Source organism: Convolutriloba macropyga, chromosome 1 (assembly GCF_964194025.1).
Source record: "Convolutriloba macropyga chromosome 1, txConMacr16.3, whole genome shotgun sequence".
Taxonomy (NCBI): Eukaryota; Metazoa; Xenacoelomorpha; order Acoela; family Convolutidae; genus Convolutriloba; species Convolutriloba macropyga.
Window position 1 is genome coordinate 25,425,387 of NC_134468.1, and position 26,726 is coordinate 25,452,112.

Below are 26,726 nucleotides of genomic sequence, written 5' to 3' on the forward strand. Positions count from 1 at the left end.
ACGGAAGATTGCCTCTTTTTTACCAATTGGCTTAGAACAGGTTTCACATTGGATACTCATACCCTCTAATTGAATTTGTTTACCAGATGTTTTGGAACTCATTCCGCTGTGTGTGTGATTTATAGAAGAATTCGAAGTTTAATCGGGTGGAACTAATAAATTGGGGAAAGAAAAACTTATTTACCTTTGGAACCAATTACTGGTACCGTTGGTAATTCGTGGGGTTGTACGAACCACACTCGCAGTTCCCAGCACAGTGGTATTCCTTTGGATGGTCTTTTTTGTCTATGTTTGCGCTGAAATTTGTGCGTAGGATTTTGTTCTTTAATATGGAGCAGATTCCTCCAAGGGCCTTCCCGTTGAGGTGGACGGCGTCGTTACTCAGGTGTAATTCCGGGGAATAAACTTCTTCAGTGATGCCTCTGTATTCCCACTTTTTACTCTTTTTTTGTAATTTGTTGATGAATTCGTTTGTTGCTTTGGCCTTCTTTTTACTCGCACTGTCGCTTCCTCGTGATGGGATGCCAATTACAAATACTTTCTCTGTCGCAAGGGGCACAAGTTCTTCGGCTAGTAAGGCAAGTTCTTCAGCTGTTTCTTCTGGTTCTTTGTTCGATGGTGTTGAGCCGGTGAAGATGTCGTTTCCACCAATGAATAAAACTATATTGTCGTATTGCCCTTTTTCCGGTAAGAATTCTGATAGATGTCGAATTTGCGCTCCTGGAAGTGATAGGATGTTAAAATTTGGAAATCGGAGATGTTTCAATTGGGAATCTGCAAAAATTATGTTTCTGGTCTTGGAAGTTTTAAAGATATGAAATCGCATTCAGTCTTCTTTTATTCACCCGTCCAAGCTAGGAACGGACGGGGCTTGAAGGAAAGATAGCTATAAACCGTTGGAACCAATAACTGGTACCGGTGGTCTTATTGATATAGTTCCTAGCTTCAAATGATCTGAAATCACACAGTTTGTAAATTTGTTCGGAGTCTATTCAAGTGTGTGAGATGCAAACGCCCGCGCTATTCACGATGGCACATGCAGCACCACACATTTTCAGCCCATAGTTTTTGCTACATATTCACTGTTGAGCCCTCTGCATTCTCCCGTTACTTCTTCCTCCTCGTCGGGAGCTGGCAAATTCCCCTTCTCCATTAGAAATGATCCTAATTCTCTCTGGAACAGAAGAAGATGACGGAGTAAACAGGCTCGTCAAAGTAGCGATACATCGCAGGAAAGAAGGGAACAACCTCAACAAATTCCATGGCTGACAAAATTGCTGTTGAGAAGTCACAACGCTCTGCCCCAGAGACGGTGGCGCAAACTGGGCCTTTTCTGGTAGGATCCGAATGGTACAACCTCGGTCCGAATCGCTGCCATATTCAACCCAGCAAGTGCCAGCAACACCAGAATTGTTGTCAATTTCACAAAATAAACCTTCAGCAATAGCCCTTTAGTGCCTGCTCCGCGCCCACAGCAGCCTCTTTCTTATGACAGACCTACATCCACGAAGAACTATCAGTGTACTGACCTTTCACCCAGGACACGTCCCTGCCAAAAACGGCCTGAAATTTACCCCATGAGAATTTCAGCTCAAAAATGAGTACATGGAAAAAGGCCGCGACTAAAACCTGCCTCTTCTCTCGAATGTGCACAAATTCCGCTGAACTCTAGAATGACGGGAAAGTTCTGACACATCTCAAAAAGTTTCTCCGCGTCGGCTGACTTTGCCATAATTATCTCAACGTGATGTTCACGCGGGACACGGCTCTTTATCCTGTATATAACACGTGCAACATTTTTTGTCAGCGGTTTGAATTCCAGCATCTAACGCAGATAGACGTGAAAAATCAATCTCACAGTGTTAACATGAAAGTCACGTTGCAAATTATTTACAACCATCTCTTTGTACAAACAACACCAACCCCTCTATGCATGTCAGCTCACATCTACAAAACTTGAACACAAATTACACGTCACCATTTATCTCTATAACTCGTATTTTATCAAACCGCGACACTGTAAAAGAACACTGAGAAATGTCGACGATCCAATTCAAAGCGACTTCCTCTCTGCTCCCATATATGCGAAGTCTCAACGGCTGATCCTGTCACCCATCGGAAACCTTCGGCGTGTGGAGAGAAATGCTATAAATTTTATGTAACGCCCTACTCTTAACTTGCTCTACCATAATTGGATCAGGGACAAGCTAGCCGAGAGAGAGAGAGAGCCACACCAGGAGAGAAAGGAGAAAGAGGCGTGTGATAACCACTTAACCACTTATCAGATGTGTGATTTTTAACCACTTAAATGACCACTTTTAGAATGCAGACATCACACAGTCAAAGAGATGTGTGATAAAGATTGCCATATAGAGCCAACTTTTAACAAAATGGATAAAAATTTCAGACCTGTTTGAAAGTATTTGTAATACTAATGCATACCTAACGCCGCAGAGGTATACCCAGATCGTCACTGGCAAATCTGCCCGATCTGTTAATCTGTTTTTCGTTTTCCTATGTTAATACTTTGAAATAGCAACAATATTGCAAAAAATAGAAGCTTTGGCAATATCAGCCAAATTTGAAGGGAATTGCGTGCGCAAACAGTGTTTGCAAAAGTGTCCGAATTTTAACCCTGAAATTGAGATACAAGCTGTGTACCCTTTTTTTTGCGCACTGTGTATCACTATTCTGCTCAATTTAGGTATCGCATTCAGCGTAACTCGATTCCGCAATGAATCTATCTAATTTCCGCATTGAATGTATCTATAATCCGGAATTGGGCCTACTTTATTTTTTTTGAAAATTTCGCAATCTTTGTTATTAATAATTGCAAATTTAACATTAAGTTTATACTAGGTATATCAGTTTGTTAATTAATTCTACTCTGATTTGTAGTTTGATATCTCCTCTCACATGAAAATCATGCCCTATTTGACCCCAAATCGGTTGATATGGTGGCAGCCGGACTGCCAACATAGTTCGTCAAACCAAATTTTGACCCAAGTTAGTCCAAGTCAGCCAGTCAATTTGACGCACAAGAATGCGATGCTTTCTTAATTTTGCCATTTACTGCAGGACAAGCCATTGATCTAATTAACTTACAAAAAGATTTTTTCCGAGTCTCTTGAATCTCTTCGCTTTCGTCGCCATTTTTTCCTGTCCCAAACGGTCTTAATATTGAGCTGCACTGATTTTCTCAACTGAAGCGTGCATTTCATTCCAGAAGGATAATTGTTGCTTCCAATTGCTACTGTAAGAAGTTATGTCCTATAAGCAAAGCAATCATTGAAGAGCTCCATAAAGGATTGCTAAGAGAGCTAAATTATCAGATCCACGATTCGTATTGGGTGTACTAGTTGTAGTAGTATCAAATTTATGTACTCTGGGGGAGGGGGTTTACTAAATGACTCCTTGCTCCGTGTTCCCTCTTAATTACTTCCAAAACTCAGGTTGTCACAGACTAGCACGGACTTTGACTTTCCCAAATTTGAATTTTAATTCCAAATTTATCAGTTCTTTGAAATGTCATCTTGTTATTTTGTTTAAAACAGTATTGTAGATGATAACCAACTAATGGATTTGCAGTGCACGGTTGCATTTTTGGGTCTTTTCCAAAAACCAGCTTAGTGGTCATTTAACATTTAGCCCTCTCCCCCCCCCCCCCCCCCGATCATGTTAATTATACCACAATGGGGGCTATATATTTTTGGAGGGGTTATAATGCGAAAGAACCCCTTATTATACTCTACGAACAATAAATTAAGAAAACCTAATAATAATAATAATAATAATAATAATAATAATAATAATAATAATAATAATAATAATAATAATAATAATAATAATAATAATAATAATAATAATAATAATAATAATAATAATAATAATAATAATAATAATAATAATAATAATAATAATAATAATAATAATAATAATAATAATAATAATAATAATAATAATAATAATAATAATAATAATAATAATAATAATAATAATAATAATAATAATAATAATAATAATAATAATAATAATAATAATAATAATAATAATAATAATAATAATAATAATAATAATAATAATAATAATAATAATAATAATAATAATAATAATAATAATAATAATAATAATAATAATAATAATAATAATAATAATAATAATAATAATAATAATAATAATAATAATAATAATAATAATAATAATAATAATAATAATAATAATAATAATAATAATAATAATAATAATAATAATAATAATAATAATAATAATAATAATAATAATAATAATAATAAAAATAATAATAATAATAATAATAATAATAATAATAATAATAATAATAATAATAAGAATAATAATAATAATAAGAATAATAATAATAATAATAATAATAATAATAATAATAAAAATAATAATAATAATAATAATAATAATAATAATAATAATAATAATAAGAATAATAATAATAATAAGAATAATAATAATAATAATAATAATAATAATAATAATAATAATAATAATAATAATAATAATATTAATAATAATAATAATAATAAAAATAATAATAATAATAATAATAATAATAATAATAACAATAATAATAATAAAAAATAATAATAATAATAATAACAATAATAATAGTAATGATAATAATAATAATAATAATAATAACAACAATAATATTAATAGTAATAATAATAATAATAATAATAATAATAATAATAATAATAATAATAATAATAATAATAATAATAATAATAATAATAATAATAATAATAATAATAATAATAATAATAATAATAATAATAATAATAATAATAATAATAATAATACTAATAATAATGATAATAATAATAAAAATCATAATAATAATAATATTAATAATAATAATAAAAATAATAATAAAAATAATAATTTGTTCCCAAGTAAACAAACAGCATTGTTCTATGAGGTTTACATATACATGCTCAAAAGGTCATCAAAAGACAAAAAAGCCTAGTCGTGTGATGCCTTCAGTCATGTCCGATTTATATGAGAATCCTGTTCTCAAAGGTTATATTCAAGATAATACATCGGTCCATATAGCTGATATTAATGCATGGTCAGCTCAATTGCCCGCCCAAAGTTATAGTTGCTTGGAAAAGGAACTGAAGTTAACTAACTATTCAGAGGTGAATGAACTAAAACTACATTTTGATGAGCTGTAATAGTTCTGATATAGCATACAATCAAAGAGCGGGTTGCAAAAAAAACAGGTCGGAAAATATCGCTTCTCAAATTTCTCAAAATTCTCTAAAACCAGTGTATCTGCCTTTTTCTTGGGTTGAAAAATTGGGTTTACTTCCGCAGGCGGAATAAAATTGTTTTTAACTAATTTTTAAAAATGAATTACTCAACATCGAGAGCATAACAAAATGATTTTTACAATATAAATTACAGGAGATTTACAGGAGACGTCTGAAATTAATAGATCATGATGATGAATAAGATTTGTGAAGCGAATAAGGCTCAAAAACTGTCCTTATATATAACCATTATCAACAAGAAAAATAATGATAGGAATCTAATCATAGCACCATGATTTATAGCGACAGTCCCAAGTGTGGCCAAATATGGTAAGTTTATTAAAAGTTTCCACAGTTAGATCTTTTCCCGTAGGAAGAATTGTCATATGAGTGGGATGGGAAAGTTCTACATCAGATAACTCACAGCTATCTTTAATTACCTAATCTTCCCAGCTAAATTTCGCTTGGATCATTTCAATAACTTTGTTACTGGGAATGATGTGCGCATGACAACATTTTAGTAAGTTAAACTTCATACAGTTACATTAATTTAAGAACACACTATTTCGAACACTTCTCATGTTTAATAATCAATCAGAAATTCAAAATGGCTTTAAAATTCGGTCATTTCCTATGAGCTATTTACAGCTAGGTTTTACGAGCAAAACAGACTATATATGATTCTGATATGATATGTAAAAATAGTGTAAACATTTTTTTTGTATAAAGTCTTGTATCAACTATGATGTAAACTTTTAATTAAAAATACTAGTACAACTAGTATCCAGGTGCAAAGATGTAGTTGTATGTGTATTAAAATATATATAATTGATCAAATTAATTAAAATTGATCAAAGTTATCAAAATTGATTAAATATATTAAAATTGAGTATAGCTCAGAGTGATAAGTTATGGTTTTTTGTTCAGAATGGTCCAGGGCAGACCCTTGAATCCTGGCAACCCTTTGTTCACACCTGTTTCGTTATGTGAAGGGTGGTTGATTGGGTAGTATACCGGGAGTTTGTTGGTGCCGAAGAGAGCTCCAAAGTCCCCGAATGAGCCATATGTAAGTATTACAACATCAGCCAGTGACAAAATGACAAAATCGACTCCTGGAGAAGAATGACACGATAGGATTAAGGTTGTCACACATAGAATCTACAATTAATGGCCGTTGGGGGTGATGCTATTCACGCCCAACCGGTGAATCTATTCACCCTTATGCTATGCGCGTTAAGCACATGATAAATAGTATTTTGGTATTAGGACATGACCAAAATTTCGACTGCTTGCAAAACCCTTTAGAACAATAGCAAAATCTTCTAAAATTTATTAAAAAATAAAAATGCTGACCTTTCTTTATGATTCTTGATTAAGAATGAAAGACGAAGATGCATATGAAATTTGGCAGTTTTTTTCATGTGATGGCATCTAGTTGAAAAACGATCGTCATAATTTTATCAAGATATTTGTCCGAAAACCACTTGGTGGGGGAGGAACTATATTCTCAATATTTTTTGTTCAGTCAATTTTGGCCGATCTAAATATTTTTTGTATAGAGCTGTGAGTGGTATCATTATAAAGCCCGTTAAGCGTTCATTATGTAAGATGAGCTCTTTTCAAACTGCTTGTTTTTCCAGGAGTAATAGTGGTTTAATTTTCAGCAAAAATTGTTGCTCATTTTTAATAATATTTTTGCTCGCCTTTTTGAAATTCCGATCAAATTTTATTTCAATTTGTTGAAATAAATTAAATCATTCCCAATGACATGCTTTTAATTTTGACAACGAGACTGGGTAGTTGACTTTTTGGTTCGCTATTTATGCAAAATTGTGGCTAACCAACCTTCTTTTTTCAAATCAACTAGCTCCAAATCCCAAATCAGTATTCTCTTTTTTTTCAATTATGTTAATTAAAAATATAATCGAAATGTTAGAGTTTACATGCCTGCAAAATAATCAGGAATAATTATTGAAATAATCAAAATTGAACATTAATCTTCTGGTTTTTAATTGATGTTACCCATTAAGCTGTTCGTTCCCATATATATAAAAAACAGACACGAACGATCCTAACTGTCTATCTATTGGAAACATTTCATGCTGACGTTTGAAAAACTCTGTTAAAGTTCTTTTGAAAAGATTTTTGTTCTCCGTCGCTCTTACGGTAAAGGGTAAATTATTTTTGTATGCTCTTCAAAATCAAACATATTTTACTCTGATTAGTATACTTTTGCGTTCTTATTATCAGCTGTTTTGTCCTTTTGTTCTGTTTTAACTGTAGGTGGTTTAAACATTTTTAATTGTTTCTGATACTATCCTTTGAATCAAGTCTGTGTGGAGTTTCATTGTACTAAATCTTGCAAAAATTAATTCAGCTAACATGCGATTTGAGAAGGATATCACGACAATGACCGAATTTACGACGCATATAACACACTTCTATCCCTCAATTATTTTGTCAAATTATACGCTGTTTGTTTTTTGCTGGCAATGTTTTTAAATAAACTCCACTGAATGACAAATGAGATAGAACTAAAGATTTGAAAACTTGCAGGCTTATTTCCAAAGGTGTATGGTTTCCTACCAGATATAGTTAGCGAATGGCGGCCGCTATTTTTTAAAACTACAATTAGATGTGCTTTAAAAATCAATTTTGAGTCAAGGTGTCCATCAATTCCTAGATAACGACAATTCCTAGATAACGACGTTCCTAGATAACGACAACTCTAAGCAGATTTTATTAAATTTTCGTTAAAATAACATTTGGTTATAATTCGTGCCTGGTAGAAAATTGAAGTAATTCTGTTTTATCATTATTCAAACTGAGTTGATTTTCCATGAAGTAACTGTCTGTCTTCAATAAAAATATTTTCAATTTTTGTTGCAATTGTTTCTCCTGGTTCAAATTGACATAAAATACTAGTATCGTCTGCAATTTGAACAAGCTCAAAGCCAACTTTGAACGAATAAAAAAAAATAATGGGGTCCTAATACTGTGCCTTGCGGTACTCCATGAGTAATTAAAACGTGTTCTGATGCCTCGGTGCCTATTTTGACGCATTGTGATCTTTCTTCGAGAAAATACTTCAAAAAATAACTGCAGGCTTGGAGAAGTTGAAGCATTCTGCTTTTTCAATAAATATTTTGTGCGAAAGTGAATTGAATGTTTTTGCAAGGTCTAAGAGGATTGCTGTGTTTTTTCCATTTTCATGGTATTCTATTACTGTCTCCTTGAAAAATAATACAGCATCTGTTGAAGATTTTTTGTTTTGGAGTCCAAATTGCTCTTATTTGAACAGATGAGAAGCTTCTCATTTCTTGGAGAAGCTTCTCAAAAAGACCGAAATTGGTTGACAGTTGCACATTTGTGTTGTTGATCCTTTTTTGTGAATTGGTGTGACATGAGCTTGTTTTAGAAGAGTTGGAAACACACTGCTTTGATTACCTTCAATAAAAATAAAATGGAGATGAGTACCAATTGCGTGTTTCGCCACCTTTAAAGCCCCCGCATGAACAAATCCTGGACCCGGTCATTTACTGTTTTCTAAACTGTCAATGGTTTTGTAGATTTCTTTTAAAGTCAATACTCTAAAACTGAATTTTTCAGAACAGTGGTCCAACTGATGGATATTGAGAGGAACGAAATTACCAGAATATTTGCCCATTTCCGCAAAAGATTTATTAAATGCATTGCAGATTGTTTTTTTGTCAACGGTCTTGGCTCCGTCTGTTTCATTTTCAGACACATGAATACCTTGTTTGTTTTTTCCTAATTTTTTATTGATGAAATTCCATTTCTGCGTCGAGGTTTCACATTGCGTAAGAAAATCAACAGAATATTTTTGATAAGCATCTCGTAATTTTCTGTTCACTAGGCTACGGCATATTTTGAACTCGTCGAAAAAATTGTAGCTTTTGAGAGAATTTGTGTTGATTGTACACAAATGATGTTTTTCTTTTGTTAGTTTTTTGATTTCCCTGGATATCCATGGTTTAACCTTTTTTCGTTTTGTTTTATTGAAGATTAACAGATCTGATTAGGTGCATGTTGATCAAGTATACTTCGAAAAGTTTCATTAAATATTTCATTACAATTTTCCTGTTGATGGATAGGTCGCCAGTCCGCAAAGGCAAATCCGTGTTGAATTTCTCCCCCGAGAAAAAAATCATGTTTCTTCTAAAGGTCTATCTTGGTTTCTCCTTAGCATTTCTAAATTACTGTGATGAAATAAGATTTTGTGGTCATCCTCAATGGGCGGCAAACAAACTTGCCATTCTACAGTTCGAATTTTTGTCATGATGCAGTGATCGATAGGCAATTGATTAGTTTTTTCGATGCAAGTGGGAGTGTCCACATTTGTTGGGTTAAGTGCCAGACATGATTTAAAATTATCAAGTAAATCCTTCTCTTTTTTATTGAATTGGTCAACGTTGCAGTCACCAAAAAAGAAGATTGTCTGTTAAGGAATATGCATTACATACTTCAGCAATCAACTCGTTCAAAAAAAATCAAAAAAATTTTTACTCGGATTGTACGAAATATTCACGAAACATTTATCTTTCAGAGGTTCGTTAATTTTGAGCCACATTGATTAAAAAAAATTTACATCGGCTATCTCAAACTCCAAACTCCAACACACTCCAAACTCCAACACACCCACCTCGCTGCAACCCCTTTTGTTTTGATCGAGCATTTTGTAAGGAAAGATGTTCGTTGAAATTAGTGTCCGGCTGCTCGGAAATCCATGTTTCGGTAACTATAAGTATAGTTTGCGAATCTAGTTGTTGAAGCAAATTCGAAAGGTCTTCATACTTATTTTCTATGCTACGAGAAAAATCTATGAGAAGAAATTTCAAACAGTTTTGGGATGAATCTAGCACTTTATCAAAAGCCGAAACCTTCGATGTATTAAAGAGTCTAACATCTCCACAAAGAATTAATGTCTTTCTCAAAACAAAACTGCAAAGAAAACGAACAGCTTTGGGGCGCAAAATTTTTTTATTGCAGCTGACCATCATTATTTACACAATATTGAATGAATGAATCTCATATCTTTCACATTATTCAATTCAAGCAATATTGCGATATTTTGAAGTTTTTGAGGTTGGATCACTTTCTGTGCTTCAGGTAGGATATTATCCGCAAGGTTTTTGATTCTTTTTATGTTTGGGTGAAACCCGTCTTAATAAATATCATTATCTGTAAGAGTATTATCAAGGCATTCAACTTTTGATTACGGATACAGAACATCCAGTTCCAGACATATCATTTCCAGTTGCTAATTAAACTTTGTAACTGCCTCATTATCACTATTTCGACCATAACAACCGTCCTTGACAGGTGATGTTCTGCAGACAGGTGATGTTCTGCAGACAGGTGATGTTCTGTAGTTTCAACTTTTTCAGGGACTTATCAACTATATCTCTCATTTGCATTGCAGTATCTTGCCCATATAAACCTTTTTCAGTTAAATTGTCCCGCGTGTAGTACAAAGTTTCCGTCTTAGCCCCAGGAGAATATGTTTCAACAACAATATCTTTAGTTGCTGCTGATTAGTATGACTGTATTGCCGTTTGCTTCGAGATGTTTTGTTGATTGATTTTGCGGTATGTGCTATCTGATATTAAAAGTTGCTTTGCAAAGCGCGGTATCCTTTTCGGATAATATTTTTTATCTCGGGTTTCAATATTGTTCATTCAACGCGAACTATCCCACTTTTCTAGCAAATTATCAATGACTTCCGGATGTTTGTTCCTTGAAGTATTTATTGTCTCTTTTTCGAAAGTAATTGTCTGTTTCTGCAATTCGTAACGTGCAAAACTGTTTTCTAGAGATTTTATGATTCGATCCTTCTCACCTATTTTTTCACTGGTTTCAAGAAGTTTCGCAATTAGTTCCTCTTTGTTACATTTTTCAAGGATTTTTGTGAAAACATGATGTATTCCTTTAGTTGAATTTTAAACAAAATTACAGCATCATTTTTCAATAAGTTGGGGGGGGGGTAATTGTACGTGAAATAGAATTAAAGATTATTAGTTGTGAATGGTTTGGTCTCAACCGATGACGAGATGGAATACAACCCAATTTATGTGTATAGAATACCCAAAATCAGATAAATTGACGTTCAAAAAAATTCCCAAAAACAAAACTGTCTCTGGAGATCGTAACAGTGACACCAATATATGGATAGAGATAGCACCCATACACTGATAACTAGAAAACCCTGTAGTAAAATACCGTAGCTTAAAAAACGAAAAAAAACAAGTTCTTCCTTCCATATTTTTAATGTTCAGCACTGCTTGGACGTTCAGTATTTTTTTAGCGTTCAGAAGGGAGTTGACAAAATATATCAATTCAGTTTCAGCTAAAACTGTAAATAATTTTTGAGAGAACTGCCCTCAAGCCTGCTCAAAAAGGGGTCAAAAAAATTAAAAGCTAGTTGAAAGCCTACTATCTAGCAAAACATTTTCAAAAGGCTCCATTTTGCTGATTTTTGTCAACTTAAAGGCAACACTTTAGAGTGACTCTGTCAATGGACATTTTAAGGAGAGTTTGTCGTAATTGCAAATTTTAAATGAAAACAATTTAATCGAGGAGAACGTAATTTACGTCAGTTAAAGCATTATCCTTCTACTATGATGCTAAAAAACAACTCCAATTTTTCGCACTTTTCATTTCTTTCTTCAAATTCACTCCAATCAAATTGATAAGAAAACGTAACCGGAAGACTTCGGAGCCAGGTCGAGGTAGCAATCAATCATTAACCTGAGACAACTTCTCACTAAGCAATCAAACTAATTTGAAAATCAAAATCAAACTGCTTAAGAAGCTCAGAAACTCAATTTGAGGCATAAAAAAAACAAGTTTAAGAAAAGCAAAATTAAAAAGTTTACTTTAACTTGTTGCAACTGCCATTATATCTTTGCAACATGTTGTGGCTGTAAAGGAATCAAGTTCCATTATATTTTATCTCTCCCCAAACCCTCATTTTCCTCCCTCCACATACATTTTTGACCTCCAAAACTTTTTCATTTCCTGATTTTCATCCCCCAACCTATTTCCATTGAAGCTCTTAATGTTTGTTGAGTTAATTGAAGAAGTGAGAAGGGATTGACATTCACATTCAAAATAATTTACAGTAAATGATTTTCCGTTTTTAACCATAACTTGTGTGCCAGTGGAGTGAATTGTGATGTCTAAATAAGACTTGATTTGCAACTATGGTTGCGACTTGCAGAATTACAAATATTATTGAAAAGTTGCCTTGCTATGCAAGACTTAGGCCGAAGAGCATAAACATTTATGGCGTCTCCCAAGATCAAAAACAGATCTTTGAAACTTGCTCGACTCAGACTGGGGAATATTTGATTTTGTACAGGGGAACTTAGAAAATTGACAATTAGTACATTTTAAGCTCTGGTTTTGATAACTTCGCATATTTTTAATCAAAAACATCACAATCACAAACGATCCAACCGGTTTTTAATCTGTCCATAGAAGTGAGACTGATATGAGAGTTCTCCTGAGAAGGATGCTTGCGTGGAATGCCTAGCCATGACATATGGTCTAGCCTTACTTGAAGATTTGAATGTCTCATTTAGAACTGAGACATTCAAATCTGCTAGTAAGGCTAGACCATCTGTCGTGGTTAGGCTTTCCACGCAAACATCCTTCTTAGGCGTCTAGGTAACGTTGGATCATTATATAATCTTCAATTACGCTTTAGTTTTGAAAGGAGTAGGTCCTCCTCTATGTGAAATTAAAAGCACTACTAACACACGCACGTTAAGTTAGGATTAGTTGCAACGCCTGTTATGCCATGCCGTTGTAAGGTTTATAGGAACGTAAAGTTATCCCTCATCAGTGTCAATAGACACACATATTAGTGAAAAGTTAGCCACCACAGGTTAGGATTCGTTCCGTCGCATTCGAGAAACAAATAGGCAACCGAACGGACAAATAATCACTTTTGTTTAGAAAAAAGTTAGTATTGTCACGTTTGTAAAAATTTCACTGATTAATGAAAAAGTAGCGACAAGCACAATCATAGCACATAGACATTAAGCCAATTAAGCCAATAAAATTAGCACAGTAAAATAAGCAACAGCCTCATTTAAATAATTGGTTCAACATAACAAAAACTAGAATGGGGCTATTACAATGAAATTTAGTGCAGTGGCAGTGCAGTATAACCTTTGTAAAGTAAGAAAAGTCTTCAAACACAATCAACATGCCAAACAAGTCCAAAGTATCATCAACAGCAATGAACAGCCTCAAGCAACAACTTCAGCTAAAAGTGATAGAGTGGAATGCAGTAAAAGAACTCTTCGAAGAACAAAGCATTAGAAGCGAAGGTCTAAGTATTCTACGTGAAACTTTGGAACACTTGAGGTCTCAGCTCAGAAAGAGCATTTGGACAGAATTTGCAGTGAACTCATGACGCTGCAGCTAACAAGTGCAGACTTGACAACAATTGCTAATGAATCTGACCAAAGAAAAATAAACATGCTGAGATGCAAGCAGAGAGCTAAAGCACACAGAACAGATGCAAGTGACACTGAATCTGCTTTTAACACATCAGCGACGCCTTCACCTACTCTATTGAGAAAACAGTACCCCTTACGCAATAGAGCAATGAAACATCAGTTTGCATTCAGCAACAACCAGGAAACTAACACTGCTGTCTCGTCCGACTCAGAAGAAACTGATGATCCTCAACCCCGTCTGAACTTTCAAGAGAAAAGAAGGAACAAGGAATTTCTCACAGGTACAATAAGATCAGATGAAGACTGGCAAAATGCAAGTCGATCGAGAGAACAGAATCATGTTGCAGGACAGAGCCGACATGAGAGAGAATTGCAGAGCAGAGCAATTCCAACAACCAGTTTTTTTCGTAGCAATAGACAAGCTGGTCCAACCATGAGCAATAAGTACACACCACAAAACAATCAACAACCACTGAACAATTGTACCGGACCTAATGTTCACATAACAGCGGCTATAACAACAACCAATACAATGGCTTCCCGAGTTTCCCGAGTTCTCCACCAGACTGGATGCAACAACAAGCACTGATGTTACAATACACAATGATATTGCCTGAGAAATCAATTGATATTTTCACAGGTGATCCTTTGAAATGGCACCAGTGGTTTCTTTGAAGCGACCGATCAGAACAACAGTGGCATTTCAGACGCCCAAAAAATGACCTACTTCCAAAAGTCCGTAACGCATAAAGCAAAAGATTCCATAAGTGGATACTCCTACAATGGGGACTACTACAATGAAGCGGTCGCTGAACTGACCAGACAATTTGGCAAACCACAGCATATTGTCGCTGCATACCTGGATCAATTCGAGAAGAGGCCGAAACCCTGATTGGACGAACCGAACGCTTTTGTGAGCTCCTCATCTTTCTTGAGGTACTGGTACAAGCATTCAGACGTCTCAATTTCGAAGCTGATCTAAAATCTTCGGCCTTCTTGAGAATGGCCAAAATGCTACCATGTTAATCAGATGGAATCAGCACACTAGAAGCCAATCCTTGCTGCAACCTAACCTTACCCACTTTGCTGATTGGAATTACTCATATGCAATGGCGTCCCCACGACAAAATCAGAGAATAAGAGCAAACAATCCTAGAAGGGGAACACCAGATGTGTCATGTAAAGTCTGCTAACAAAACGAAAACCTTGGTCGATGTCCCGAGTATTTGGAAAAGTCAGTGTTTGACCCACAGGGTTGTGTGAGGAGATTCAATCTCGGTCCTTACTGTTTATGAGCTCATGGAAAGGGTCTCTGTCAATCAAAAACAAGAGGCCATGTGGACTATGCAATGGCTTCCATCACTCAATACTCCATAGTACAGATGCAAAACAACAGCAACAAAATGCACAACCAAGTAGGAACTGGAATCAAATCACAAAACAATACATTCAGAAACGAAACAAATCAGAACCAGTCAAACTATGGGCGTAACTCTAAAAATGAAAACCAAAGGCAGCAGAAGAGTTCAAACTACAACCAACAGAATGGAAACCAGAACAAACTAAGTGGATATATCAGCACCACATCACACAGGGGCAACTGGAACAAAAATGGTTTCCACCCTCAGCCGATGAACACACAGAACAACAACAACAACAGACAGCCCAGTAAGAATCAATGCACTGTAGCCCAACATCAGGCAACTACTCGGCAACACAAATACACTTGTGGCAACCATCAGGAAAATTCTTGGATCACACTGCAGAAGCAATTGCAGTTGATAACAGTAACACTATTCAACAGAGATCTCTGCATTGAAACTTACGCACTGCTAGACAGTGGCAGTGACAACACACAAAAACACAGAAGGTCGCCGATGCACTTCAAGTTAAACAACCCAAAGATATAAACCTACCACTAACTTCACATCATGGTGAACACTCAGTTAAAACAGCAGATGTTATGATCGGCATGATCGGCATAAAACATTTATACGGCATTTGTCCTGTGATCAGATTTCCTGTGTTGGCAACCGCAATGGAGGAGTTTCGGATGCCAGGAATTCAAAATTAAATGTTCAATGAGATCTGCAAAGACCATTCTCACACCCAAAACATAAGATTTCCAACATTCAGGGACAACCGGATAGGAATACTGATTAGAACAGATGCATTCACAGCAACAGTTCCCAGACAGTTCACAGCGGGACCCACTGGCACCCCATATGGAGTCAACACTTTACTTGGTTGGACACTGACAGGGCTCATTCCGCAGAGGTACACACAGAAGAGGGAGGGACAATCAAACAGCACGAGCATTGAACTTTTCAATCATATCAAGAGACGACAAGACGATCCAGATGAAGATCTTCTCCAGCCCTTCTGGACAAATGAAAGAGTGAATTTCAATCAGTGTTCTTCCATGGGGAAGTCTCCAGTTGACAAAGAATCTGTGTTCATCCTCAATGATACCAAAAAACACATTGGTGACAGATACCAGATTGCACTTCCATGGAAGAAAGACGTGAAACTCCCTAACATCTACTTCATGGCCAAAGTTCAGTAAAATGCTCTGCAGCAGAGGTTGGAGAGGGACACAAACTTGAAAAACCGCTACGAAGAAACAGTCAAGACAGATTTGGATAAAAAATACATCACAACTTCAGACCACAGTTTCAGACACTCTGTCTGGTACTTTCCCCATCACCCAGTGATCAACAAACAGAAACCAGACAAAATCCGCAGAGTCACAAACACTGCTTCCAAATATAAAGGAATCTCACTAAATGATGCTCTACTGACAGGACCAGATCTACTCTGCAACCTGCATGGCCTTCTTCTCCGCTTCAGACAGTACTCAGTGGCAACCACAGCAAACGTCGAGGCGATGTTCATGCAGAGTGGCATCAAGCCACATGACCAGGACTGCCTACGTTTTCTGTGGACAGAGGAGGACAATGAGATCTTCAAACACAATTGGCTCAATTTTGGAGCCACATGCTCACCTTCTTGTGCAATCTTTGTTCTGCAGAAGTTTGCAAATGACCACAAACAAGAACATCCAGTGGCGTACTTATCAATCATGCAGTAGTTCTATATGGATAATTTTTTGCAGATCTACCGTTCTGAAGAAGAAGTCCGCAGACGTGCAGAGGACATCAAAAAAGTTCTGCAGACAGGAGGATTCAATCTGACAAAATTCCCGAGCAACAAGCCAACCACATTAGACAACCTACAGGAAAAAAGATAAAGCAGAAATGAAAACGCAACGAATCCTTGGTCAGATGCGTGACCCAAAGACTGACAAGTTGATGTTTGCAAAACCAAAGTTTCTCTACACAGGACAACAGCTGACTCAAAGAAAGGTGCCATCAAGGGAAGCTTCTCTGTTTGATCCAGCTGGACTGATTTTACCGTTTGCCAACTGAATAAGATGCATTCTGCAGAAAATCATTAAAGAGTAAGTAATGGGATCAACTTCTGTCAGAATGCTACCATCGGAACTACAGGAGTAGATGGATGAGTTGGACAGCATGACTTCAATCCAAATTGCTGGATGTTTGATTGCCAACATCAATGAAACCCATCAATTTCACACGTTCACTGATGCTTCAATGAGTGCATTTGTCGCCATAGTTTAGGCGAGGACAACCAACGTCAATGGATATTCCACATTACGATATGTGATCAGCAAAACAAAAGTGGCACCTATCAAGCAGCTGAGCATTCCAAAACTGGAAATAGAAGCAGCAAGACTTGGAAAAGAGCTAGCCGGTTTCGCTGAGAGCGAGATGACAAAAACCATAAGTTCAAAACAATTTTGGACAGACAGCACCGCTACCCTTGGATGGATCCGATCTAATCAGAGACAGCAGATGTACATTGCCAACAAATTGACCAAAATGTACGAGAACTCCAACCCAGACATTTGGAGACACATCCCTGGAAATTTGAATCCCGCTGACAGCTGCGCACGAGGCCTCACCACATCAGACACACCAAAGTTGTGGCTTCAATCATCGAACTTTCTGTGCACACCTCAAGACTCCTGAATTTTTGCCAAGGACAGTGCTCCCCACATTTGAGCTACACAAGCGACACAACAGCAGACGCCGGGCATTGAGGTTGAAAAATTTTCAATATGGAGTCGGCTACTCAACTCTACTGGAATGGTGTTTACGGAAATAAGACGCTTCAAGGCAAAATTCTGAACTAGAAAACTAAACGAATAATCTGGGATCTCCAACACTGACAATTTTGCATCAGATGAGAACAAGTCAAGGAACTACCTCATCAAAATGTCCATGTCAGAGTTTTCCTCAGGAACAATTTTTTCAATTTTGAGGGGAAGCAATCTCAAAAAAGGAGACAAGCTGATGCCGTTCACTCCTTTTCTGGATAAACATCGGAGTCTTGAGGGTAAGAGGAAGGCTCAGCAAGGCACCTCTAACTTACAGTGCAAAACTTCCCCTCGTTCTCCACAGCAGGAGCAGAATCACAAGACTTTTGATTGAAGGACGCACCATGACTGTGGCCACCGGGTTGTGAAATATGTGAGGGCTCACCTGCAGCAGGCTTTTTTTGATGATTGGGTTGAGAAAAGTGCTGAAAAGTCTGAGGACATACTGTTCCATTTGCAGACGATGGATGGCAGACAACGTGAGACCGAAAAAGGCTGATCTGCCTAATTCAGATTTCCAGATGTAAACAAGCAGTACCCTTTCTTCAACACAGGAATGTACATGTTTCGACCTTTCTACATTGAGGAGAAGGGAGAGGGCACACAGATGTACTACGTCTCATTGTTCACATGCCTGGTCACCGGAACTGTCCACCTAGAAGTATGCCGTGACCTCCCAACCGATTGCTTTCATATGACCATCCGCAGATTTAAATCACGACGTGGATACTTTGAACACATTGTGAGTGACAAGGGCAAAAACTTCATTGGAGCAAGCCAAGCAAAGGAATTAAAGTTCCAGAGAAACTACAAGCCAGACAACGAGTAAATCAGACTGCAATTGGCTCAACAGAACATTCAGTGAACTTTCAATCCACCATTGGCACCACACTTCGGAGGAGTTTTGCGAGAGGCTGACACAGACCGCGAAAAGAAGTCTACTAATAGTGCTGGGCAGTCGGAAACTAACACTCTTTGTTTTCAAGACCGTTTTGGCAGAAGCCGAGGCAATTTTAAACTCCAGGCCATTAACTCCTGGGGTCTGCAGCATCTCAGATGAGGGATCACTTCCTACTTCGCAAACCTCACTTTTGTTTGAAACCTCTGGTGGACAGCAACCGGCGGTGCTCCACAAAGGACGTCAAGTTCACGCAGACACTACTTGATCGCTATTGGAGCAGGTTGCTGAAGGAATATGTTCCTGAGCGCAACAAGACAACGAAGCAAAAATCAAATGATGAGTTGGATGAAGCTGACATTGAGTGGGTCCTCAAGGAAACAGACGGAAAACACATAGACAGGACCTTCGACATCCAGACGGCTACAGGAATATTCCAAAGACCAGCAGTGACTCTGAGCTGCGTAATCCCACGATTATCCAGTGCTCCGTAGGGTCACTGAAACAAGTTCATTGAAACGCACACACACACACACACACGCACACACACACACACACACACACACACACACACACACACACGCGCACAAAAACCTCAACACCAGAAAAAAAAATTTATGTGCTTTAATTTATTGTGTTTACATTTCCACTTCAACTGTTTGCTTTCGTAACCCTTCATAATTTATCTCCCAACAACCTAATTTTCCTCCCCCCACATACATTTTTGACCTCCAAAACTTTTTCATTTCCTGATTTCCATTTCACCAACCGATTTCCATTGAAGCGCTTTATATTTGTTGAATTAATTGAAGAAATCAGAAGTTATTGACATTCACATTCAATATAATTTGTGGTAAGAGATTTCCCGTTTTTAACCATAACTTTTGTGCCAATGGCGCGAATTATTTTGCATAAATAGAGCTTGATTTTCAACCATGGTTGCGACTTTCAGAAATACAAATTTTATTGAAAAATTGTCTTGGTATGAAAGACTTAGGCCGAAGAGCATAAACAGTGGCCCACAGATAGTTTCCGTTCAGTGCTTGATTTGCCCTTCGATAGACATAATACAATAGAGAAACAAAGAAAGGTAAATGAGACGATGAGTGATGAGTAAATGAGACGAAAAAAGTGAAATTCTGTGAAGAAAATTAAAGAAAAATATTTGTTTATTTTAGCAATAACTTGCCCTTCAAAAGTATTAATTTCTGTTTGGAACACTGCCAGTAAAATGGATTTCAGCTGAAAAATTTTAAAAAATACATATTATGTAAAACTAAAATAGTGATTAACTTGGAAAAAACTTCAGAAACGGACAAAAAAAGTTTAACATAATTTTATCTATTTTCACAAAGAAAAACAAATCAAAATTTTTCCCAATCAGTTGAACACTTCTTCAAAATCAACAAATAGACTAATTACAACCCAACTACAAAACTCATAAACTCACAGTGCGTTAAAACCTGATCTGGAAAACGAAAACAGCGATAAAGAAAGCCTAAACTGCGCGTGGGTGGGAAGGGGCGTAAAATTTCATGACAATTTTTCTGAGGGGGCAAAACGGAACAGTTTACTTGAATTCTTAAAAAGTGCATCGATAGGGAGCTTGAAAAACAATATTTATCTTGAAGTGTTTTTTTTTCAAAGTTTTTGTCAAGGCATTTCGAGTTCCTTTTTACGTGCAATTTGTTGAGTAAAATAACTACGCTATTGAAACATCTGTGTTTTTTAAAGAAAAATGTGGATAAATCTGGATCCCCCAGGGCTCGCCATACGTGCTTATCTTTTAGCATAGAAACCGGCTATAGTACATACTTGCTTATCTTTTAGCATAGAAACCGGCTATATAATCACTATTTTAGTTTCCTGTGTCAACCCCCACCTGAATATTAGGAAGGATGAGAAAAAAAATTGTGAATCTAATTATCTTCATAACCGACTCTAAACATTCTCTCTTTTCCATTTCTCACTTCATTTATTAATATACACTGTGTATTCTAGATAACAGTTAATATAGTAACTGACAGACGACGGAATACAATAAAGTGTTTTTCTTCTTCTTCTTCTTCTAGTACATCACATAATTCAGAATATTTTTTCCTTTCCTGTGTCTCTCCACATGGTATTTGTTCCTCTCAAGTTACAGAGAAGGTGCCATTAAATAAGGAAAAATTAGGTAAAAAGTATGTCACGTACGCAGTTGCAAACAGTATGCACCCAAGAAAAGTTAGGCACAAACGGAAAAGATCTCATAGTTGTTTTTACGTAAGGGTCCTAAAAACACTGAAGGAGAAGAGTAGATCCCAGTTCTGTATGTATGTTGGGAAGGAGTTTACGAGAATGGCCACCTTGATCATACCTATTCCCGTATCCGTTGAGAGTCCAGCCTTATTCTTCAAACGCCATGCCTGCACAATTCTGTAGTGTTGAAATTTGTGTTTATGTTTTGCAAAATAGTGTGATATATCTTCTGGCGTGTGACCAACCACGAGGAAGAGAGGTCTCTGAAACACAAAGCTGCATCTTTTTCTTCATTGTCCTCCCTCCCCCCACCAGTACTCGTTATGTCCTGCAGCAGACGTCTTGTATTGTTATATAGCACATAATAATGTCCACTAAGCTGCGGGAAGGAGGCAGAATGTATCCAAGAAATTTAAAGGAGCTGTTTGTTTAGGACCATTTTCTTTTCCCGAGTCGAATTTTCACCTCAAAAAAGATGTAGGATTAGGGCATAATCGGGGAAATTTATAGCAAATTTTCACCAAATCTCTTACATCTTTTTGGGGGGTACTATCTCACTTGGAAGCCCTAATCTTATTGTTTTAGCCCCCGTACTCGAAGACTGACATTCTTAAACCCACAACCTTTGTACCCTCAGCCGGTTCTCCTTATCCTCCAAACCATCAATGCTCGCTCAGTTCTTAACAGTCCATCTATATGAGTCTATTCCCCATTACCCCCATTACGCCCTTATCTTGCATCGTTTGGATGGAAATTTCATACATCGTTTATCCCCTAAAATTACCCCCTGAATCATTTAACGTTTTTGGTCGGTAATTCAAAAAGACAAAAAAGAAAACAAGGATAAATTGTGATTATATTTGCATTAATACAAGTAATAACAATTTATCCTTGTTAATAATCCTAATAGTCCGTGTCTTTCGTCTTTCCTATTATAACCCCTCTACGAAATTACACCCTAGTTGAGATATCTTCATTTTTTGAGCATAAGAAATTGTCGTTGTTGTCGGTTTTGTCTAACCAAAAACGACAAAATTTTCTACTAGTTTTTTTGTCAGCATCATTGTTTTTGTCCGGTTTTTAACAGGAGATTCAGTATCGTCGTTTTTTTAAACATAAGATTGTTATAGTTTCTTCGCTTTTAAACGTAGAAGATATTTGGCATCGTCGTTTTTAAGAGTAAGAAAGATTCAGTATAGTTGTTTTTAACGCGAAAGTATCGTCTTTTTTAAACGCAAGAGATATTCGTTATTGTTGTTTTCAAACATAATAAAGACTCGGTATCGTTGTTTCTAAACGTAAGAGAGATTCGTTATCGTCGTTTTTTAGCATAAGAAATTTTTGTTATCGTCGCTTTTAAACGTAGGAGATATTCGGCATCATCTATTTAAAACACAAGAGTTCTTACGTCTAGTAACCAAGCACGCCGAATCCGGCTAAACCAAACATACCGAAGCTTTCTTACGTTCCATAACGAAGATAACAAATGTTGCTAAACCGAACAAACTGAAGCGTTCTTACGTTCCAGACCAAACATGCCTCCGATTTTTTACGTTTGAAACCGAAAACACAGAGCAATCCGAACATACTGACAACTTTATTTCTTGCGTTGTATTTCTTGCGTTGTATTTTCATCGGTCTTCCGGACTATGGCATTTCCACTATGGAATATGAATGAAAATCGGTGTGTCTGTATGATATATGAGCACTAAACTGGAGGGGGGGCTGAAATTGAAAAAATAGCCGTTGTCTTTGCAGTCATCATCCTAATGAGAATTGTTTGCTTCTGCTTTGGTGGCGGGTTTTTCTGTTTCTAATTAAGACAAATGTCAGGGTCACTGAGTTCAGGACATCGCTTGGCTGTATTAGTAAAGAGTCAATAATACGGCTCTTTAGTGTGGAAAACTCAATTCGTCTTATCTACATTGCCATCCCTAGTCATGAAGTATTCGGTTTTTAAACATAAGAAGTCGTCAAGATCGTCGTTTTTAAAACTAAAAGGACAAAATTTCCTGCTATTTCTAGTCAGCGGCATTGTTTTGTTCGGTATATAGCATAATAAAGATTCGGTATAGTCGTTATTCAAGCGCAAGAGAGCTTCGGTGTTGTTGAGAGAAACACCATAAATTTAATTTTATCTTTGAAAGAATATTAGGTCAGCAAGCCGGACAAAAACGGTCGACATGTTCGGTTTCAAACTTATCCAAACATCAAGAACTTTGCTTGCAAATTAAAAAGCATGAGACAGCTCAAAGTGAATGCGAATTGATCAACAGAATTCTCATCAAAATTCAACAAGTCTGTTGTAATTCAGAACTAAAGAATAACAGAAAAATATATTCTATCAAATAGTTTTGTGAACGAGCTGAAGAAAATTTTTCAATAGTTTTGCGTATTGTTTTTGAAATCTTCTCTAAGAAATACGTTTGATATTTCTGCAAAAAAAACGCTATGTTAACATATCAATACTTTATAAACAGAAAATAATCAAGTTTTCCTATGGAAGAATCCGACAATTTCTTATGTCCAAAACCGATTATACCAATTCCTCTAAAAATGAACATAGCGAATCTCTCTAGCGTCAAAAAATGACGATACCGAATCTTTATTACGTCCTAAACCCACAATACCGGACAAACCAAACGTACCAACGCTTTCTTACGTTCAAAACCGAGCATACCTAAAATTACGTTCAATTTTTTGTCGTTTTTGTTTGGTCTTCTCCACTAAAGATGCAATAGAGAGAGTCTTAATTGATTTCCTGCAACATTGTGGGATAAAAAATTAAAAAATTTTGCAGAATCAGGAGAACGATGCTTGAATTTGGTTTAGGCCTATAAATAATTCTTTGAGATTTTTTGATTTGCTTACAAATGATTTCAGCCGTATATAAAATTGGTTGAAAGATAAATTTTATATTTATCCATCAACAAGAATTACTGAAAAATAACGCGGAAATAGTATCAAAAAAGTAAATTTGCTTAACACTTTATTTTTTCAAAAATTTAGCACAGCCAGTAGACTGACTGAGAACAATCAAAACAGTTTCCAATATCAAATGTCTAGAACCCTTATTTTCCTTGAAATACACTTGTGACTTTAGATATCATGTTGTGGTTTGGATAGTTTTTCTGAAGAATAGTTTTAACAAACAATATTTTTGGACACGGTGTTGTTAAAGAACATTAAAAAAACGCACGTTTTCCTTTTCGGCAAATCTAGCTGAAATGGAAGCATATCTTACGTGACTCTGATCAATTTATTGAGAAAATCAGGCATTGAGCTTCGAATTGAATTTAGCAGGGTCACAAAATCTGGATTGAAAGACCAACTTTGCGGATTCCACAACCCTGCAGTCCATATAGTTACAATCTGCCAGTCTAGAGGTGCGTGGCGGTGGTGCACAATTATTTCAAATCTTGCATATGAATGTTTAAATAGGAGAGTGTACCAAAACGTTCAAAGCAAGTTTCATAAAAATGGCCGAGGTAGAAAGGGAGACTCTGCAATAGATAACCGGCTAACGCCACAAAAATTACTCTCGAAAGACTAGTGGGAGTACAAAACTATTGCAGCCTTCTTCAGTCGCTGGGGGGGGGGGGTTACTAAATTTATTAAGGGGGGTTTCAAATGACGTCATCATTATATCCTACTAGAACCACTAATAAAATATATAGAGGAAAAATTACCAATTTTAACGCACCATCACTTTTAGCAGTGAACTGTCGCTTCTTCACTCCGGCTGCTGAAATTGTGATAGCGAGAAATTCAGATCACGAAAACGAAAAAAAAGTCATGCACGTAAAAGTCACTCGAAAAATCAATACGGTCAAGCAACATTTTCGCATAGAAAAGACCAACTACCGTTTCTTCAAACTTAGTTTGAGAGCAATTAATCAAAGTCAATGATATTTTGTAGCAAAAACCAACATCTATATGTAAAGAATGGCAGAACAACCACAAGACTGCTTCGAAATGACTAAAGCCATTAATATAAGCATAAATAACTTTTTTACTCATTTATATAAGCTCGTTGTAGCACAATTTGTTTTTTAAATAAGATTTTATGAGGTTTTTAGCGTCTGCACTGCCCCAGTCGAGACCAGATGGTTATCTTGCAAGATTCTGCCAGAATCTTGCAAAAACTGTCTATCTTGCAAGAACTGCCAGAAAAATGGTTATCTTGCAAGATTCTTGCAAGTTCGTTCCGGTCGAGCAGTCCTCTTATTGGCTCCCATTCAATTAACACATTTCATTTTGACCAGAAAATTTCTTAAGAATCAGTTGCGTGTTTTTTAAGAAAAATAATGAATTTAAATTGATTTTGAATCTGGAAATATGAATTATCTGAAGAAAACAGATTAAAATCTGCCTTTGAGAACTGTTAACACAAAATAAATTACTATTAAAAACTGTTTTTTTCAACTTTATCAAAATTTACGAAACTACACGTCTAGATTACTTTTTCTGATGCAAAAATTATGTGATATTAGTCTTTGCATCTTAAACTGCCTCCTTTCATTTAATTCAGCTCCTTACGCTTAACATTTTTTTGCCATTGCCCGAAAAATGTGATTATCTTCATTTGCCAATTTTTGAGCTTCGAAGGACTTTAAATTTGCTGTCAGAATTACTCGCATTAGTCAATTCATCTCGTAGGATCTTGTGCAAAAAAGTGGATATATTAGAGGATTCTGACAGCGAAATGATTATTTTGTGAGACTCTGGCAGAAAAATTGCTATCTTGCAAGATTCTGGCAGAAAAATGGTTATCTTGCAAGATTCTGACAGAAAAATGGTTATCTTGCAAGATTCTGGCAGAAAAATGGTTATCTTGCAAGATTCTGGCAGAAAAATGGTTATCTTGCAAGATTCTGGCAGAAATCTTGCAAGATTATGCATAATCTTGCAAGAGTCTGGCAGAATCTGCCAGAATCTTGCAAGATAACCATTCGAAATCGACTGGGGTGGTTTCTTTGGCTACCGTAAACAAATCAAGAAAACATTATCAAACCATAAATGAAAATTTAGAAGTTGTTTCCTACTTGTTCATTTTTGCATTTGCTTCTGTTTGCAATTTTTATAGAGGTTTGCAAATGGCCCAAAGACACGTAAGGCTGCCTTTTGTAAACTTTAGCAATAAGTCCTGTTTCAAAGATGGCAGCCTTATCTAGTTATAGTCAGTTCTGTGACAGAGAACACAGATAAATTACTGCTGCATATGCTGCTCTGTTTATGTTACCTTTCAGTCTCGCTAGGTAATCAATGAAATCCGCAAAATTCTGCTGACAAATTTTAGAACAGTCCCAATAGAGCCATAAAATTGAAAATTACAGCTTATTTTTATTCTCCTAACACAAGAAGAAGCTGACATAATAGCAAACACAGTTGTCCGATTGCGGATATCTGAACGCTTTTGGAGTAAAATATGTATATAAAGATAATGCGCGCCCGTTTCAGTTGGGCCAATCAACTCATTTTTGCAGTTGTATTCAATCAAAATTTTAATGCCAAAAAAATGGGAAATGCATTTAGTTCTGCTTGAATTGTTTACATGTTTGTATGATTTTTATGCATAAACCAAGACTTAAAACTGTTTCAAGACTAGAAACATATTAACTGCTTTTATTCTCCGC

At 36.0% G+C, this 26,726-nt stretch overlaps 1 protein-coding gene across 7 annotated transcripts in view; it reads right to left on the bottom strand.

Moving 5' to 3' along the window:
• Nucleotides 1–5,348: 5,348 nt before the first annotated feature.
• LOC142347616 (uncharacterized) overlaps nucleotides 5,349–26,726 on the bottom strand; it is a 236,395-nt gene continuing 215,017 nt past the window's right edge. For all 7 annotated transcript variants that reach the window (XM_075398950.1, XM_075398949.1, XM_075398947.1 and 4 more), the window contains 2 exons: nucleotides 21,209–21,353; nucleotides 5,349–6,394 (listed from right to left, as the gene is read on the bottom strand). In XM_075398950.1, the coding sequence (XP_075255065.1) occupies nucleotides 6,192–6,394; nucleotides 21,209–21,353 (348 nt within the window). In that variant the 3' untranslated portion in view covers nucleotides 5,349–6,191. The remainder of the gene's footprint in view (nucleotides 6,395–21,208; nucleotides 21,354–26,726) is intronic.